This window comes from Oncorhynchus tshawytscha, linkage group LG02 (assembly GCF_018296145.1).
Source record: "Oncorhynchus tshawytscha isolate Ot180627B linkage group LG02, Otsh_v2.0, whole genome shotgun sequence".
Classification (NCBI taxonomy): Eukaryota; Metazoa; Chordata; class Actinopteri; order Salmoniformes; family Salmonidae; genus Oncorhynchus; species Oncorhynchus tshawytscha.
The window spans coordinates 14,230,645-14,247,893 of NC_056430.1; the positions used below are offsets into that span (position 1 = coordinate 14,230,645).

Consider the following 17,249-nt stretch of genomic DNA (forward strand, 5'->3'; position numbering starts at 1 on the left):
AAGTATGATGGTGTACTGACTACGTGCACATGCTAAAAGAAAGGAACAAGGTGGGTCGATAACTAAGTGTGTCATTGTAGCTTAGTGTTTATCAACTAAACATCTGATATCTTAAACGTTTCGTTAATTGTCATACGATTATCTATACAATAAGCCATAATCGATTTTGGCCTAAGTGGCCTGGCATATACCCACGTTCAAGGGGCTTTCCATTTTGATTGGGTTATTTTGCCTAAAAACCTTAGTCTTACCTATAGATAAATTAAAAACACAATTGAATCTCTGCCCAGCCTGGCAAGAGTAGCCAAAAGTGTGTTTAGAATCCCCAGTGTCTGCAAGTGTGGAGAGGACATTCTCCGCTGCTTGCGGGCTCTCCAGGGACGATCGCATGAGTATTAGCCCCAGACTGGCCAAACTCGTGTTTTCTAAAAATGAATTCAAAGGCAGTAATAATTCATGTTTTTGTTTAATTTGTGCTTAATTCTAAGTAAGTCACAGCCTATATGCACAATGAATAGACTATAATTATTTAATGCAATGAAATGTTGTTAAAATGCTGAGCGCTTTATATCCCTGCCAGCCTAGTGTCACACTAGTAAATGCCTCACAAGGCAATTCCTTTGTAGGCTATAGCCTTGAAATAATAGAAATAAAATAGCCTAAATAATTCATTTTCGTTCCTTCTTAGGCTCCCTGTCTGGCGCCTGACCTATTTAGAGTGTTTATATGCTGTTTAGTAGGACATGTAGCCTATTTGAAATGATGTTCGCTTTTTACATTCACCATTTCATGTTTATTCAAATACTTTTCATTGAAATCCATATGGTTTGGTTTCAATACTTTAAAACCAATTGGTAGGTCCAGGTAGTCACAAAAATAGATGGGTTTTGGAATTTGTGAGTGTGGAGCGATTTTGAGCACTTTCGTGAGTGGTAGGAAGGACAGCGGTAGGAGCGGCTCCATGAGCGGCTTTCCAACAGCTGAACATACTGTGCCTGGGAGTGGGTTTGACTCTGTAGGAGGAACCAACAGCTTGAAGTTGAATCCTCTCTCTCTCTCTATCCTGACAACGAATTGGTAACATTAATATTAATTGACAATAGCACTTTATTGACAGTTAGTAAACTAGCAAGCAAGGTATTTTGGCTATAGCTATTTTTTTGTAGATAATGTTAGTGAGCAAGTGTGTTAGTGGCACAACAACAGCTAGCCAGCAAAAAGTTAGCTAGCTAGCTAACCTAGCTAGAGACTGGACACATTTACAGAAAAACAAAATATTTTGCAATAACATACTTAGCTAGCAAGCTAAATAATTAATATCTAATTGTGAAATATGAGCAACTGTTAGCTAGTAGATCCCTACCTGGAAGTGAAGACAGCCAATGTTTGTTTTGTTCAAATGGCAGATGGTTTAGTTGTTGAAGTGAAGGTGTGCAGAATGTCTCAAATAGATAGACTACATATGTGAAATAAATGTACATTATACCAGTCATACATTTATATTTTCTTAATATATTGCTCTGCATTACACTAATCAATGGAAACATCGAAACATTGTAATCCAGGTTAGCCAATTAATTCAAACAGTCCAATAGCTGTGGGGATATTTTATTTTATACTTAGGCCAAAGTAAATAACTCTTAATGAACACAACATCCCATTTCAGTTTTATTTTTTTGTTGAAAGAAAAAAAGACATTCATTGAAATTTCACAAAACTATTCACATCATGGTCATCATCCATGTATGACACACATGATTAAAAGTGTCTTCGTGTGTTGACGTCAAAGTGCCTCCCTTCAAGTCGGTAATGTCTAGATTGGACCCAGCTTTTGAAAAATGTACGTTAAAGTAGACACTTTTTTGCGCATTTTAGATAACCCTAACCCTTTTCCTAATCTTAACCTAATTCTCCTAACCTGCTGCGTAATTTCTCCTAGCCCTGATATGAAAAGTCAATTCTGACAAAAAGCTGGATCCCTTCAAGACCCTCCAAGTGCCCTTGGACATATGAAAATGATGAAGATGACCAAAGATTGTCTGTTCCCTCATGGATCAGGGTACCATCACATGACAATCAATGCCTATCAACTTTCATTGGATCAAACCCTTGATTTCTGCATTCACAATTATGACTTTAGTCTCATCAAGTAGGCGACATTAGTGCAACCTCAAGGTAGTTGTGTCTGGAATATTTTTTAAGTTACTTAAAATTAAATCAATCAGTAACAGTGATATACAGTGTCATTTTCCAATATAACGTGCAAACAATTTCCTCCGGGATGAGGATAAACTTTCAGGAGCTCAAGAGTCATTAACGTAAGAGTAAATACTGCCACCTAATGGAGATAAATAGCTAATGGGTTAAGGCAAGAAATGTAGTAGCTGGATATTCCAATCATCCGCAGGAACTGCACCCGACAGCTATCTGCAGGAGTCGTCCCCGCTAGCTGTGTTCCGGCGTCCTAGCTAGTAAGCTAACAAGCTACCACAGAGTGTCCTTCATTCCCACCTGCTAAACACCTGCCCTCGCCATTATTACCAGAACTGCGGGAAACTAGTGCATGACAGGCATGGGCGAAGTACACTGTCTACCGGTGTCCTAGCTATCGTTAACTAGCAACCTTTCTTCTGCTGCTGTGTACCGGAGTCCTAGCTAACTAGCTAGCTATCACACAGTGTGTTTTGCTCCGGCTTGCCGAACACCTGCTGGAATCTTAGCTAGCTAACTAGTTAGCACCCATTGTCCTAAACACCTGCCGAAAACCTGCCCTTACTGTCGTTAACAGTACTTCGGGAAAAAGTGCCCGACAGGCAGGGGAAAGTACACTGTGTACCGGTGTGCTAGCTAGCTACCTATCCCACCTACTGTGTACCGTAGTCCTAGCCTACTAACTGGCTAGCTATTACCCAGTGTCCTAAATGCCTGCCGAACAACTGCCCTCAACCTTGTTAACAGAATAGCGGGAAATGAATGCCCAACAGGCTTGGGGCGAAGGACACTGTCTAACATTACTAGCTAACTAGTTGCCGTTGTCCCCCTGCCTCTTCGGCATGCATAACTACCACATACTGTACTGGAGTGCTCCTGCCTGCGGACCGGAGTCCTAGCAAAAAAAAAGACAAATTTACACATAAAGAGGGGTTCCTACAGATGCAGAAATGCCCACATGCAGGAACACCCCCAATTGCACTCTTCATAGTTCAAGAGTGTTGTGTTGTCTTTGGTGTTGTCACAGATACTGCATTCAAAACAACTGGAAGTGCAACTTCAGTGCAGTCATGACAACTGGGAAATGGTGAAAAAATTAGCTCAGACTGGGATTTTTTTTGTTTGAATGGTCATCCAACTTGGGAGAACTTGGGCATTTTATTGGGGGGGGGGGTACTTCTGGAAATGCTTGCGCAACAGACCAAGAAGACCAGGCCCGGAATGATATGTCAGTGATAGAAGTGCAAAATTCTGTAAATGTTCTCAAAATCTAAATGTTCTCAAAATTTCAAGTCGGAAACTTGGGCATCTTGTTGGGGGGACTTCTGGAAACGCTTGCGAAACAGACCAAGAAGACCAGGCCCGGAATGAGATGTCAGTGATAGAAGTGCAAAATTCTGTAAATGTTCTCAAAATCTAAAGGCACAACCCAGATTCGAGCCAATGGCTAAAGTAGTTATTATTCCAACCTCGTGAAAGTGACAAACTGACACGTACATATTATTTTGTAAAAAACTAATTTATATTGAATTAGTGCCATTGATTTTAGGGCCCACACATTCCCATTTTGGTGCAAGACAACCGTTAGACCCGATGATGTGTTTCTATTCATGAGTTTAGCTAGCTAAAAATTTGGTCATCACTAGTTACCAGAGGCATATAGTGATAAATATGGCTAAACCCAGCCTTTTTCTGCAATTTCTATTTTTTAAATCTGATTATAAACCTAACCTTAACCCAAACCTTAACCAAAAAGCAAACCTTATGCCTAAACTTAAATGAATACCAAAAAGCCCATTTTTGTTTACATAATTTTAACGATATAGCCAGGGCCGCAACTTTCACTGGGGATGAGGGGGACATGCCCCCCCCCCCCACATTTAGAAATGGCATTTTTGTCCCTCCCTAATTTTATCATTTGAATATGATACAAAACGAGGCAACGGTGTGCTTTAGGACCATGCGGAAGGGTAGGCTGTTTGGAGTAGGCTGTTTGGAGTGTTTATCCGACTGGATTAAAAAACTAACTATGGTTATGTCCCCCCCCACTTCTAAAACCAAAGTTGCGCCCCTGGATATAGCCAATTTTTGTAAATAGTGACAAATCCACAAGTGTGATCGGGGAATCATATTGCAGAAGCAGTTTCTGCAGGTCTTCAAACTGGATTATCTTTGGTGTTGTTATCGGCCTCTCTAGCTTTTTAGCTGTGCAGTCAACACGGGAATATAATTGTTTTGAAGATGAATTGAAGAACTGTGAATATCAAGAGACTATGCCTGATTATTCATGTAACAATGCTTTCGGAGATTAAAGAAACCTACCAATCATCATGACAGTGTGAACAAAATGTTACAGTGATTCATTAAACCTTCTAAAAGCACTAGTGCTTTCACAGAATAATACTGTACATTGTAGTTATTTGAGGTGGACTTCTGAAATTCCAAATACACTATACACATAGGAATTACCTGTATATAATAATATTCTAAAATATATCACAACACTTATGCAGAAGATGTACTATTTGGACTCCAGTAAAATATAGTATTTTTTGGTAGGGCAGTTGTACATTTCGGTAAAAAGTTGCATACATACGTGTATCTTGACATAGTCATATTATGCTGATAATACATTATTCAATGACAGAAGTGGAACTGGTGAAGAAATATGTTTACATGAACATTGCTATCTGTCAAAGACTTAAACCAAATGAATTTGATGTCTACATTATCTCATTGACTGTATTGAGGTACCATGTGAATGCGTGAATTTGATGTCAAGGACAGTTAGATTATGTCTTCTGCAGTTTTTGTCTCGTCAACTGCTCTCACCCTGTCATTGGTGGCTTCTTTGGAAGCATTGTCCTTGTTGGACTCTTCTTCTTTTCCCTCCAGTTTAGCCTTCCTTTCCTCCTCCTTTTTCTCTTTGTCCAACAACCGGTAGTTGGTACCCATCCCCACGAACAGGAACACACTAGCAATGATAAGGATCACCCCACAGCTCTGGTAGGTGTATTGGTAGTCATTGTAGATGTCTTTGAATTTCCCTGTGACCGAACAAAATATTAATTCTAACTTGTATCATAAGTTAAGTTTTTGCTTTTCATAAAAAATAAACCAGTTAAATGATTGAACTTCTTTAAATAGAAACAAGGAGCTTAAGTAAGCTACAAATACATGTGTGCACTCACCTAACATAGGGGGACCTAACAAGACAGGCCCACACTCCACAATGGTGACCAGTCCCACTGCACTGGAGAAGCGCTGCGTTCCCACCAGGTCCATGAGCGTCTCAAACAGCACTGCACTCAGCCAGCCAAAGGCAAAGCCAAAGAAGATGGCATAGATAACGAAGCCTGTGTAGTCCACGGAGATGGGCGCCAGGACGTGGCACACACCGTTCAACAGCACAGAGCAGGCAAAGAAGTACTGCACCCTGGGTCGTATCCACTTTGTATTGGCCACAATGCCCATGGAGGGCCGGGCCACCATGTCCACAAAGGCCAGAACAGACAGCAGGAAGGCTGCCTTCTCTTTGGGGATGTCCCTGCTCTTGGCAAAGTTACTAAGGAACACTAGTGGGGAGAAGAGGCCAAAGAACATGATGACGTTACCCATGAGGTAGAGCACGAAGCCCCGGTGTTTGAACAGCGAGAGGTCGATAAAACTGTTACACTTCTGCCCACATGTCGTACTCTCCTTGGCAGCATCTTCACTTTTCACTGCAGGCTGTGGTTTTGGTCCGATGGGTCTCATGAGAGAACCAGCGACGCAGCAGTTGAACAGCAGGCCTCCCAGTATCAGGAAGCTGCCCCTCCAACCAAACTGGTCATAGAACCAGCTGTTGAGAGGGGCCAGGGTGGATAGGAACACTGGGCTTCCTGCCATGGCGATTCCATTGGCGATGGGCCGCTTATGGTAGAAGTACTTCCCAATCATAGTAAGGGCTGGGTTCAGATTGAATGCCAGTCCCAAACCTGTTGAAATATATTAAATACATTCATTCAGTCCAATATCAGACTGCATAGTTATTCATTATACATAACACATGAAACCAGACGGAAAGGAAATTCAGGAGAGTAGAAAGTGATAATAGAGTTCCTGAAGAGGGCCCCAGAGGGCAATACATTTCTTCAACAACAGCAACTAATGAACAGTAAACTAATGAACATATCCTTGCTATTCGGGTTCCTTGGGATGTCCCTACTCTCCATTGAAGTTGAAATGTAAAATGGTTAAGGTAAGGGTTAAGGTAGGGGTTAAGGTTTAAGCTAGGGACGTCCCGAGAATCCCAGATAGCACTATCCAGGAAAGAGGCCTACCTCCGACCACTCCCACACAGAAGTAAAGTCCTTCCACTGAGTTGCAGAAGGAGGCAGCAATCAGTCCACAGCCGGACAGGAATCCTCCACACATCATGACGGGACGACTCCCATACTTATTAACCAGGATACTGCTGATAGGACCTGAAAGGTGACAAATACAAATCAAACAATCAAGATGATTCATATGTTGGGAAAATTCACTTTAGGCAAATATGCCCAAGCATAACTGACTATACCATAATGACTATCTAAATTTCATTTGAAAAACTTTAGAGGATTGTAAATTCGCATCTTGAATTAATTTCCTTGATTAACGTGATTTTAAATCTTTAATAGGTGAAAATGCGAATTAGACTACCGTAAGAAGTCTATTTTAGAGAAATTTTATATTTCGCCACTAGAGGTCCCTAAAGCCCCAACTCTGAGAAACGCTGGTGCAGCCAGAGCTTCCACACAACTTCTGCAATGATTTGTCTCACTGCTGCACTGCAGCAATTTCTCTGGTCTAGCCACTGTTGGCAATGCAATCGCACAGAAAACAAGACAATCGCGGTGAAACAAGATATTGTGAGGTGTGGCTACAGTTTGTGTATTCCTAACGTATGTGCGGAGAATGACAAAAGAAGAGGGCTCTGTCGCTAAAGAGCAATTCTAACTAGGCTACTGTAAAATCCTGTGCAGGATTTTATGTGTGTTTGTGCTAGAGAGGTTGGGTATAGAAAAAATACATTTAAAGTACTCCACAGTAGAGCAGGTTACACATAGTCACTCATGTCCTATGGGTAATCTACCATAGTTCCCATGTAATAGTAAATAATATCCCTTCATTTTGAAAGATGAGAGCTTCACATTGAGAGGGAAACTACCTTTGTCCCACTCAGCCTCCTACTGCTGTTGAAATAGACAGTTTGTCTACTGATATGACTTGGTAAACATAGCCTACTCATAGTTTTTCTAGTCAATGTTCTACTTCTACATACCCTATCACCTTCCCTACTGGAAGCTGTGGAGGCTACATTCACAATAGCTCCACTTTGTTATAGTCTTAGACTGAAACATATTAATTCCATTTAGGTTTGGCTAAATCTCAGAGTTTGGCAACACAAATTTAAGGTAACTATGGGCCATAAAATGAGCCTTACAACCTCTAGCTCACTACAACTTGAAAACATATATGATTAGATGGCATGCAGAGTTCTGCTGGCTGCATGCCCACCATCTGTCTGGCCTATACCAACAAGGCCTAACTGGGAGCGAAGATCCATGTGGAAGACGCTTCAGCCTCCCTGCCAAATCCCGGCACCACTGAAGGAACCTAAATGGAATGTGACAGTTTTTGTTTAGAGGTTGTCCAGACTCATTTGCCAGCTCGGAACACGACAAAGGCTTTTTACATTCTAATACAGGCGAGGCTAAACACCAACAAAGAGCCTGTCCCCTCTCTCTCTGAAGATGAGCTGGTGAGGGGGTGAAAAGTCTGTGGAGGCAGCCTGAGACCAACCCTGACGATATAAGACATTATGAGAAGGATAGGAAAGAAATTAAAGAGAGGTCAAGACAAGAGGATTATGCCCCATTATTTAGTCAATGTATACATTTTCCGTAACATGATTTTTTTGTAGCGTTCATGGATGACACATGAACACTCTACAATCAATCTTTATGGCAACTGTGTTTCTTGAATAAGCCAAGAAACACAACCCATTTTCTGTAGCACCAGTAAGCGTACATGCAAAATTAAGCATGGATTGTCCCTGTACTGCTGCTTGCTCTTTTAGGGGTCTAGGCCAGGTTCCTGTTGTTTACTTTGCGACAGCTGTTAATGTAAAGAATGGCTTTCTAAAGCCATTTGATTCAATTACTCATTGATTACTTTAACTACAATCTAGAAGAACACATTGTGTGCTGTGCACTGTTGGCTGTAAACCCCCGCTTTCAGGCCTGCCAGGATTGGGTCATAGACGTCATTAGGGTCTGAGTCTGACAGGGCCTGTGTGTTCCGGTCCAGTAGAAAGGTCAGAGGTCAGCCCCCACACAGCTCCTCATCATGCATAGCCAGCCAGGCAGTCATGTGTCCACAGCCCAACTAATAGGCAACATTCAGAGTGGGAGAACTGGGAACCATCTGAGACAAAGCTACTGCATGAACCAATGACCTGGCTTTCGCCCATGCAGGTCCTGAATGTGCGCCTGAGCTAAGTGCTACCTTTTGAGGGAATGGGCTGCTGAACAGTATATAGCATTCATTCACTGGTCTGGTGGGGGGCAGCTATGTACTCGAGTAGGGAAATGGTGGCTTATCTCTCTGAGTGGACCATATGTACACATGGTGCTGGTCCCCTCTATACTGAAATAGGCAAATGGTTCAGAAATCATTAAAGAGTTCTTCATAAAGTGCTGCTATTGCTGAAGCTTGACCTACTGTACCGTATACAATATGTGGTACTACACTTGGAACATATCAGCACTAATCCTTACAAGACTTCAGTGTTTTGGTAATTATTCCTTCAGTAGTTTTTCTTCCACATGTTATTGTAAATAGGCACTACTACTAAGCTAACTGAAAATGCTGTAGAAGTGGGCAGCTAATAACAATGTATACAGGACAACATCAATATGCAAAAAAGAGGACATTTTCTAAAACAGCATCATACCCCGGGGATATATTTATTCAGTTTATCTCCACCTTCTTGAGAGAAAACAAACCTGTTCACTATTTGACAGTGCTTTAAAAAAAATCCAGCCTCAGACCTCTTCTTGTGGGACTACGAGTATTGAGTACAAGAGTCCCTCTGATTACTGTTCTGTCTGTTCGTGTTGAAAGTCATGCAGATGAAAAGAGGCGTATCAACGCTCCACTGGGAAGACCTGTCTGACACCTAGCGTTTGATTCAACCCAGTCAGTACAGGAAGCTAGACCAGCTGACACAGTCTGCCTCACCTGCCACTCTCATGTAAATCATTTAATCTCCTCAGCCTCAGAAGACACCTGGGACAACATTCATCTGATCAGAGCATTAACAAGTACAATGAGGAAGAGAGGAACCCCATCCACGGACTGTAGAGACAGATACTGTTGCACTGTTAATAACTATGCTTCAATGGATGGAAGAGTAAAAGCATTCTAGAGACCCATTTGTATCATTTCAATGACAGTGGTTTGATTCAGGCATCGCCGTCTCCTTTTGGACAAAACACTTCATCTTGATCTGGTGCCAAGTGACCTTACTCCACACAGTCAATGGGTGGGAAACTACAGGAGCTGTTTGTACTTGAAGAATAGGACGTGCATGAACGATCCACTGTGCAAAATAAAGAGTGTACGCATTCTCAATGAAAGGTACACTGTGAATACGGATGCCTAATAGAGGCCTCCAGATCCAGGCATGTTAAAAGGTGCTGTACAGTGTCTGTTTAAAGAAGGATGATGGTAGACATTGTCTAATTTTTCATCATAGCTATCATTATTCTTCATTTTTGCATCAAATATATAATTTTTAAAGGAACCCAAGTTGATGTTTCCGAAGTCTCACACATCAGCTTGTCTCAGTAAGTGTAGGAGGATATGGTGGGACACGTTTTGGGATACATGCTTAACTATTTAGCCATAAGGTCTAAGTGGTACTTAAAAAGGACAATGACAATTCACTTCATGGGATTACCAAGATGTGGTTGCACAGCTGTTACCAGTAACAATTACAATGTAACGCATGTGTTGTTAGGCAGCTGTTACACACTGCAAGTACCAGGTCTGGGTTCAAGTAGTATTTCTTTTCTATTAATAATTTAGCTTGCCTGGTCTCAATGGAACCAATGGAATGGTCCCTTGATCTAAACCTATAGGCTCAATCAAACACTCAAAGTATTTGAAAGAAAACAAATACTTTTTAAACCAATATCTCTCTGGTAATAAGAAGGGCGGGGGTGTATGCCTTATGATTAACGAGTGGTGGTGTGATCATAACAACATACAGGAACTCAAGTCCTTTTGTTCACCTGACCTAGAATGCCTTACAATCAAATGCCGACCGAAATTATCTAACAAGAGAATTCTCTTCGACTTTTATCATAGCCGTGTATATCCCCCCAGAGCAGACACCTCGGCGGCCCTGAACGAACTTAATTGGACTCTATGTAAACTGGAAACCACATATCCTGAGGCTGGATTTATTGTAGCTGGGGATTTTAACAAGGCTAATCTTGAAACAAGGCTCCCTAAATTTTATCAGGATATTGAATGCGCGACCCGGGCTGGCAAAATTCTGGATCATTTCTACTCTAATTTTCGTGAGGCATACAAAGCCCTCCCTCGCCCTCCTTTCGGCAAATCTGACCACGACTCCATTTTGTTGCTCCCAGCCTATAGACAGAAACTAAAACAGGAAACGCCCGTGCTCAGGCCTGTTCAATGCTGGTCCGACCAATTGGATTCCACGCTTCAAGATTGTTTCGATCACGCGGACTGGGATACGTTCCGGGTAAATAAAATCAAAATCAAAGTTTATTTGTCACGTGCTCCAAATACAACAGGTGTAGACCTTACAGTGAAATGCTTACTTACAGGCTCTAACCAATAGTGCAAAAAACGGTGTTAGGTAAACAATAGGTAAGTAAAGAAATAAAACAACAGTAACAAGACAGGCTATATACAGCAGCGAGGCAATAAAAGTAGTGAGGCTACATACAGACACCGGTTAGTCAGGCTGATTGAGGTAGTATGTACATGTAGATATGGTTAAAGTGACTATGCATATATGATGAACAGAGAGTAGCAGTAGCGTAAAAGAGGGGTTGGCGGGTGGTGGGTGGCGGGACACAATACAGATAGTCCAGGTAGCCATTCGATTACCTGTTCAGGAGTCTTATGGTTTGGGGGTAAACACTGTTGAGAAGCCTTTTTGTCCTAGACTTGGCACTCCGGTACCGCTTGCCAGGCGGTAGAAGAGAGAACAGTCTATGACTGGGGTGGCTGGGGTCTTTGACAATTTTTAGGGCCTTCCTCTGACACCGCCTGGTGTAGAAGTACTGGATGGCAGGCAGCTTTGCCCCAGTGATGTACTGGGCCGTACGCACTACCCCCTGTAGTGCCTTGGGGTCTGAGGCCGAGCAATTGCCGTACCAGGCAGTGATGCAACCAGTCAGGAGACTCTCGATGTTGCAGCTGTAGAACCTTTTGAGGATTTCAGGACCCATGCCAATTCTTTTTAGTTTCCTGATTAGGAATAGGCTTTTTCGTGTCCTCTTCACGACTGTCTTGGTGTGTTTGGACCAATCTAGTTTGTTGTTGATGTGGACACCAAGGAACTTGAAGCTCTCAACCTGCTCCACTACAGTCCCATCGATGAGAATGGGGGCGTGCTCAGTCCTCCTTTTCCTGTAGTCCACAATCATCTCCTTAGTCTTGATTACGTCGAGGGATAGGTTGTTATTCTGGTACCACCCGGCCAGGTCTCTGACCTCCTCCCTATATACTGTCTCGTCGTTGTCGGTGATCAGGCCTACCACTGTTGTATCGTCTGCAAACTTAATGATGGTGTTGGAGTTGTGCCTGGCCATGCAGTCGTGGGTGAACAGGGAGTACAGGTGGGGACTGAGCACACATCCCTGTGGAGCTCCAGTCTTGAGGATCAGCATGGCAGATGTGTTGCTATCTACCCTCACCACCTGGGGGCGGCACGTCAGGAAGTCCAGGATCGAGTTGCAGAGGGAGGTGTTTAGTCCCAGAATCCTTAGCTTAGTGATGAGCTTTGAGGGAACTATGGTGTAGAACTCTGAGCTGTCGTCAATGAATAGCATTCTCACATAAGTGTTCCTTTTGTCCAGCTGAGAAAGGGCAGTGTGGAGTGCAATAGAGACTTAATCATCTGTGGATCTGTTTGGGCAGTATGCAAATTGGAGTGGGTCTAGGGTTTCTGGGATAATGGTGTTGATTTGAGCCATTACCAACCTTTCAAAGCACTTCATGGCTACGGACGTGAGTGCTATGGTTCTGTAGTCATTTAGGCAGGTTGCTTTTGTGTTCTTGGGCACAGGGACTATGGTGGTCTACTTGAAACATGTTGGTATTACAGACTCAATCAGGGACATGTTGATAATGTCAGTGAAGACACCTGCCAGTTGGTCAGCACATACCCGGAGCATATGCCCTGAGGATAGCCTCAGACAACAACAATGATGTATACAAAGTATTCTGTGAGCGAGTTTATTAGCAAGTGCCTCAGTGATGTTGTACCCATGGTGACTACTAAAACCTTCCCCAACCAGAAACCGTGGATTGATGGCAGGATTCACACAAAACTGAAAGCACAAACCACTGCTTTTAATCATGGCAAGGCGACAGGAAACATGACCGAATGCAAACAGTGTAGCTATTCCCTCCGCAAGGCAATCAAACAAGCTAAGCGTCAGTATAGAGACAAAGTAGAGTTGCAATTCAACGGCTCAGACACGAGACGTATGTGGCAGGGTCTACAGTCAATCACGGATTACAAAAAGACAACCAGCCCCGTCGTGGACACCGATGTCTTGCTCCCAGACAAACTAAACCACTTCTTTGCTCACTTTGTGGACAATACAGTGCCACTGACACAGCCCGCTACCAGCACCTGCGGGCTCTACTTCACCACAGCCAACGTGAGTAAAACATTTAAACGTGTTAACCCTCACAAGGCTGCTGGCCCAAACAGCTTCCCAGCCGCGTCCTCAGAGCATGCGCAGACCAGCTGGCTGGTGTGTTTACGGACATATTTAATCAATCCCTATCCCAGTCTGCTGTTCCCACATGTTCAAGAGGGCCACCATTGTTCCTGTTCCCAAGAAAGCTAAGGTAACTGAGCTAAACTACTATCGCCCTGGGTCTCGACTGTACAACTGCGTCCTGGACTTTCTGACGGGCCGCTCCCAGGTGGGGAGGGAAGGAAACAACATCTCCACCCCGCTGACCCTGCATTTTCAGCCCTTTCCTGTACTCCCTGTTCACCCATGACTGCGTGGCATGCACGGCTCCAACTCAATCATCAAGATTGCAGACGATACTACAGTGGTAGGCTTGATTACCAACAACGACAAGACGGCCTACAGGGAGGAGGTGAGGGCCCTCGGAGTGTTGTGTCAGGAAACAACCTCACACTCAACGTCGACAAAACATAGGAGATGATCGTGGACTTCAGGAAACAGCAGAGGGAGCACCCCTCTATCCACATCGATGGGACAGTAGTGGAGAAGGTGTAAAGTTTTAAGTTCCTCTGCGTATACATCATGGACAAACTGAATTGGTCCACCCACACAGACAGCATGGTAACTGCGCCTCTTCAACCTCAGGAGGCTGAAGAAATTTGGCTTGTCACCAGAAACACTCACAAACCTTTACAGATGCACAATCGAGAGCATCCTGTCGGACTGTATCACCGCCTGGTAGGCAACTGCTCCACCCACAAATGTAAGGCTCTCCAGAGAGTAGTGAGGTCTGCACAACGCATCACCGGGGGCAAACTACCTGCCCTCCAGGACACCTACATCACCCGATGTCACAGGAAGGCCAAAAAGATCATCAAAGACAACAACCTCCCGAGCCACTGCCTGTTCACCATGCTATCATCCAGAAGGTGAGGTCAGTACAGGTGGATGAAAGCGTGGACTGAGAGAATGAAAAACAGCTTCTATCTCAAGGCCATCAGACTGTTAACCTCTGGAAGCTAGGGGGCACTATTTTTATGTTTGGAAAAATAACGTTCCCAAAGTAAACGGCCTATTTCTCAGGACCAAGAGCTAGAATATGCATATAATTGACAGATTAAGATAGAAAACACTCTAAAGTTTCCAAAACTGTCAAAATATTGTCTGTGAGTATAACAGAACTGATATTGCAGGCAGAACCCTGAGGAAAATCCAATCAGGAAGTGCCTCTTATTTTGAAACCCTTCTGTTCCTATGCATGCCTATCCTCCATTTTTTAATTTTACCTTTATTTTACTAGGCAAGTCAGTTAAGAACAAATTCTTATTTTCAATGACGGCCTAGGAACAGTGGGTTAACTGCCTGTTCAGGGGCAGAACGACAGATTTGTACCTTGTCAGCTCGGGGATTCGAACTTGCAACCTTTCGGTTACTAGTCCAACGCTCTAACGCTCTAACCCTGCCGCCCCCCATTTAAAGGGATATCAACCAGATTCCGTTTTCTCTGGCTTCCCTAAGGCGTCAACAGTCTTTAGACATTGTTGCTGGCTTTTATCTTGAAAAATGAGCGTGAAAGATCACATTGCGTAAGTGGATAGGTGGGGGCTCTCAGAGTGAGTTTTTGCGCAACAGAGTAAAGCCGCCATTGTTCCTCCCGCTGTTATTGAAAAACCTACACACTCCGTTGATATATTATCGAATATATATTTTAAAAACTACCTGAGGAATGATTATAAAAAACGTTTGACATGTTTCTGTGGACATTATGAAGACTATTTGGAATTTCCGTCTGCGTTGTCGTGACCACTCTTTCCTGTGGATTTCTGAACATAACGCGACAAACAAACGTCAGTATTTTGGGTATAAAAATAATCTTCATGGAACAAAAGGAACATTTGTTGTGTAACTGGGAGTCTCGTGAGTGAAAACATCCGAAGATCATCAAAGGTAAACAGTTCATTTGATTGCTTTTCTGATTTTTGCTGATGAAAATGATCCCGCGGCAGGGATCCCGCGACAGGGATGGGTAGCGTCAAGATAATTAACGTTAAGTGGCTGCTGCCAACATACTTACTCAAATCTCTAGCCACTTTAATAATTAATAACTGGATGTAATAAATGTATCACTAGTCACTTTAAACAATGCCACTTTATATAATGTTTACATACCCTACATTACTCATCTCATATGTATATACTGTACTTTATACCATCTACTGCATCTTGCCTATGCCTTTCGGCCATCGCTCATCCATATATTTATATGTACATATTTCTTATTCATTCCTTTACACTTGTGTCTATAAGGTAGTTGTTGTGAAATTGTTAGATTACTTGTTAGATATTCCTGCATGGTCGGAACTAGAAGCACAAGCATTTCGCTACACTCGCATTAACATCACCATGTGTATGTGACCAATAAAATGTAATTTGATTTGTTACACAATGATCCCCTACTTACTCTGACTGAGCATCGTACAGGTCACTTCTGGTACAATATCTCATCACGGAAGGTTGCGAGTTCAAACCCCCGAGCTGACAAGGTGCAAATCTGTCGTTCTGCCCCTGAACAGGCAGTTAACCCACTGTTCCCAGGCCGTCATTGAAAATAAGAATGTGTTCTTAACTGACTTGCCTGGATAAATAAAGGTAAAATGAAAAAAAATATATAATAATTAAAACTCTGACTGAGCATCGTACAGGTCACTTCTGGTACAATATCTCATCACTCTAACTGAGCATCGTACAGGTCACTTCTGGTACAATATCTCATCACCCTGACTGAGCATCGTACAGGTCACTTCTGGTACAATATCTCATCACTCTAACTGAGCATCGTAAAGGTCACTTCTGTTACAATATCTCATCACTCTGACTGAGCATCGTACAGGTCACTTCTGGTACAATATCTCATCACCCTGACTGAGCATCGTACAGGTCACTTCTGGTACAATATCTCATCACTCTAACTGAACATCGTACAGGTCCCTACTGGTACGCTATCTTATCATTGACTGAGTATCGTACAGGTCACTTCTGGTACAATATCTCATCACTCTGACTGAGCATCGTACAAGTCACTTCTGGTACAATATCTTATCACTCTGACTCTCCCTCCCAGAAACTTCACACAAAATTGTGAAATCACTTGTTAACCTGTTTCCAATACATTGGTAATGTATTTATGCACTCCATACTGGCTTTGTTGTTTCTGAAAGCGAAGACAGTTTGAGTACATTTGTAATGTGTTACAATTGAATAGGTGTTACAATAAAATATGTTATTGTTATGTACATTTCCGGTAGGGGTGCACTATTCTAGCCTTGCTAGCCGCCATATCTTACGAGCTTACATGAATGTTTGGTACACAAATATCAGTCTAGTAATTACCAGGCTAGCCCAAATCTATTCTCCAGCTCACCTCCGGCATACATCACTGCCAGCATGATGGAGGAGATCCATGACACCTGGCTGCTGGTGCAGTCGAAAATGACCTCAATCTCCTTGAAGAAGACGGTTATGGACTTGGGAAAGGCATAGGAGAAGCCGATGGAGATGAAGGCTCCCACCACTACTGCCCAGCCCCAGCCCCCCTCTGGAGGGGTGTATCCCTGGGGTCCTCCCATGGCAGGCGGCATGGCTGCTGTTCTGCTCACCAAGATCCTGCACGCAGGAACCTACACAGCAATGGGCACCTGTTGGAGAAAGATGAATCAAGTTTTCAGAAACTTTCAAAGCTAGAATTCAGTTAACCGAGAATCTTTTGAAAATGGTATTGTTCATCCTGCACTATGCAAATATAGTTTTTGGGTGGTAATTGAACTATGTTAACAATCTTTCACGATGTGAAAAGAAACATTTAATCATAAAGTTAAATCTGGGTGTTTCCTCACTGTAAAGGTGTCCCCCGTACGGGAGTTGCAGCGATGAGACAAGACTGTAACTACCAATTGGATACCATGAAATTGGGGAGAAAACAGGGTAAAAATTTTTTTTTTTAAAGGTCAGACACAGTGCATTTTGCCTCCTTTGAGAAGC

At 42.9% G+C, this 17,249-nt stretch overlaps 1 protein-coding gene across 4 annotated transcripts in view; it reads right to left on the bottom strand.

Moving 5' to 3' along the window:
- Window positions 1-1,592: 1,592 nt before the first annotated feature.
- Window positions 1,593-17,249, bottom strand: part of LOC112221184 (monocarboxylate transporter 1) — a 32,174-nt gene continuing 16,517 nt past the window's right edge. For 3 of the 4 annotated variants that reach the window (XM_024383358.2, XM_024383344.2, XM_024383364.2), the window contains exons 2-5: window positions 16,633-16,906; window positions 6,534-6,677; window positions 5,403-6,188; window positions 1,593-5,258 (exon numbers count right to left, since the gene is read on the bottom strand). In XM_024383358.2, the coding sequence (XP_024239126.1) occupies window positions 4,999-5,258; window positions 5,403-6,188; window positions 6,534-6,677; window positions 16,633-16,849 (1,407 nt within the window). In that variant the 5' untranslated portion in view covers window positions 16,850-16,906 and the 3' untranslated portion in view covers window positions 1,593-4,998. The remainder of the gene's footprint in view (window positions 5,259-5,402; window positions 6,189-6,533; window positions 6,678-16,632; window positions 16,907-17,249) is intronic. The other variant, XM_042330837.1, reaches the window with a different exon arrangement.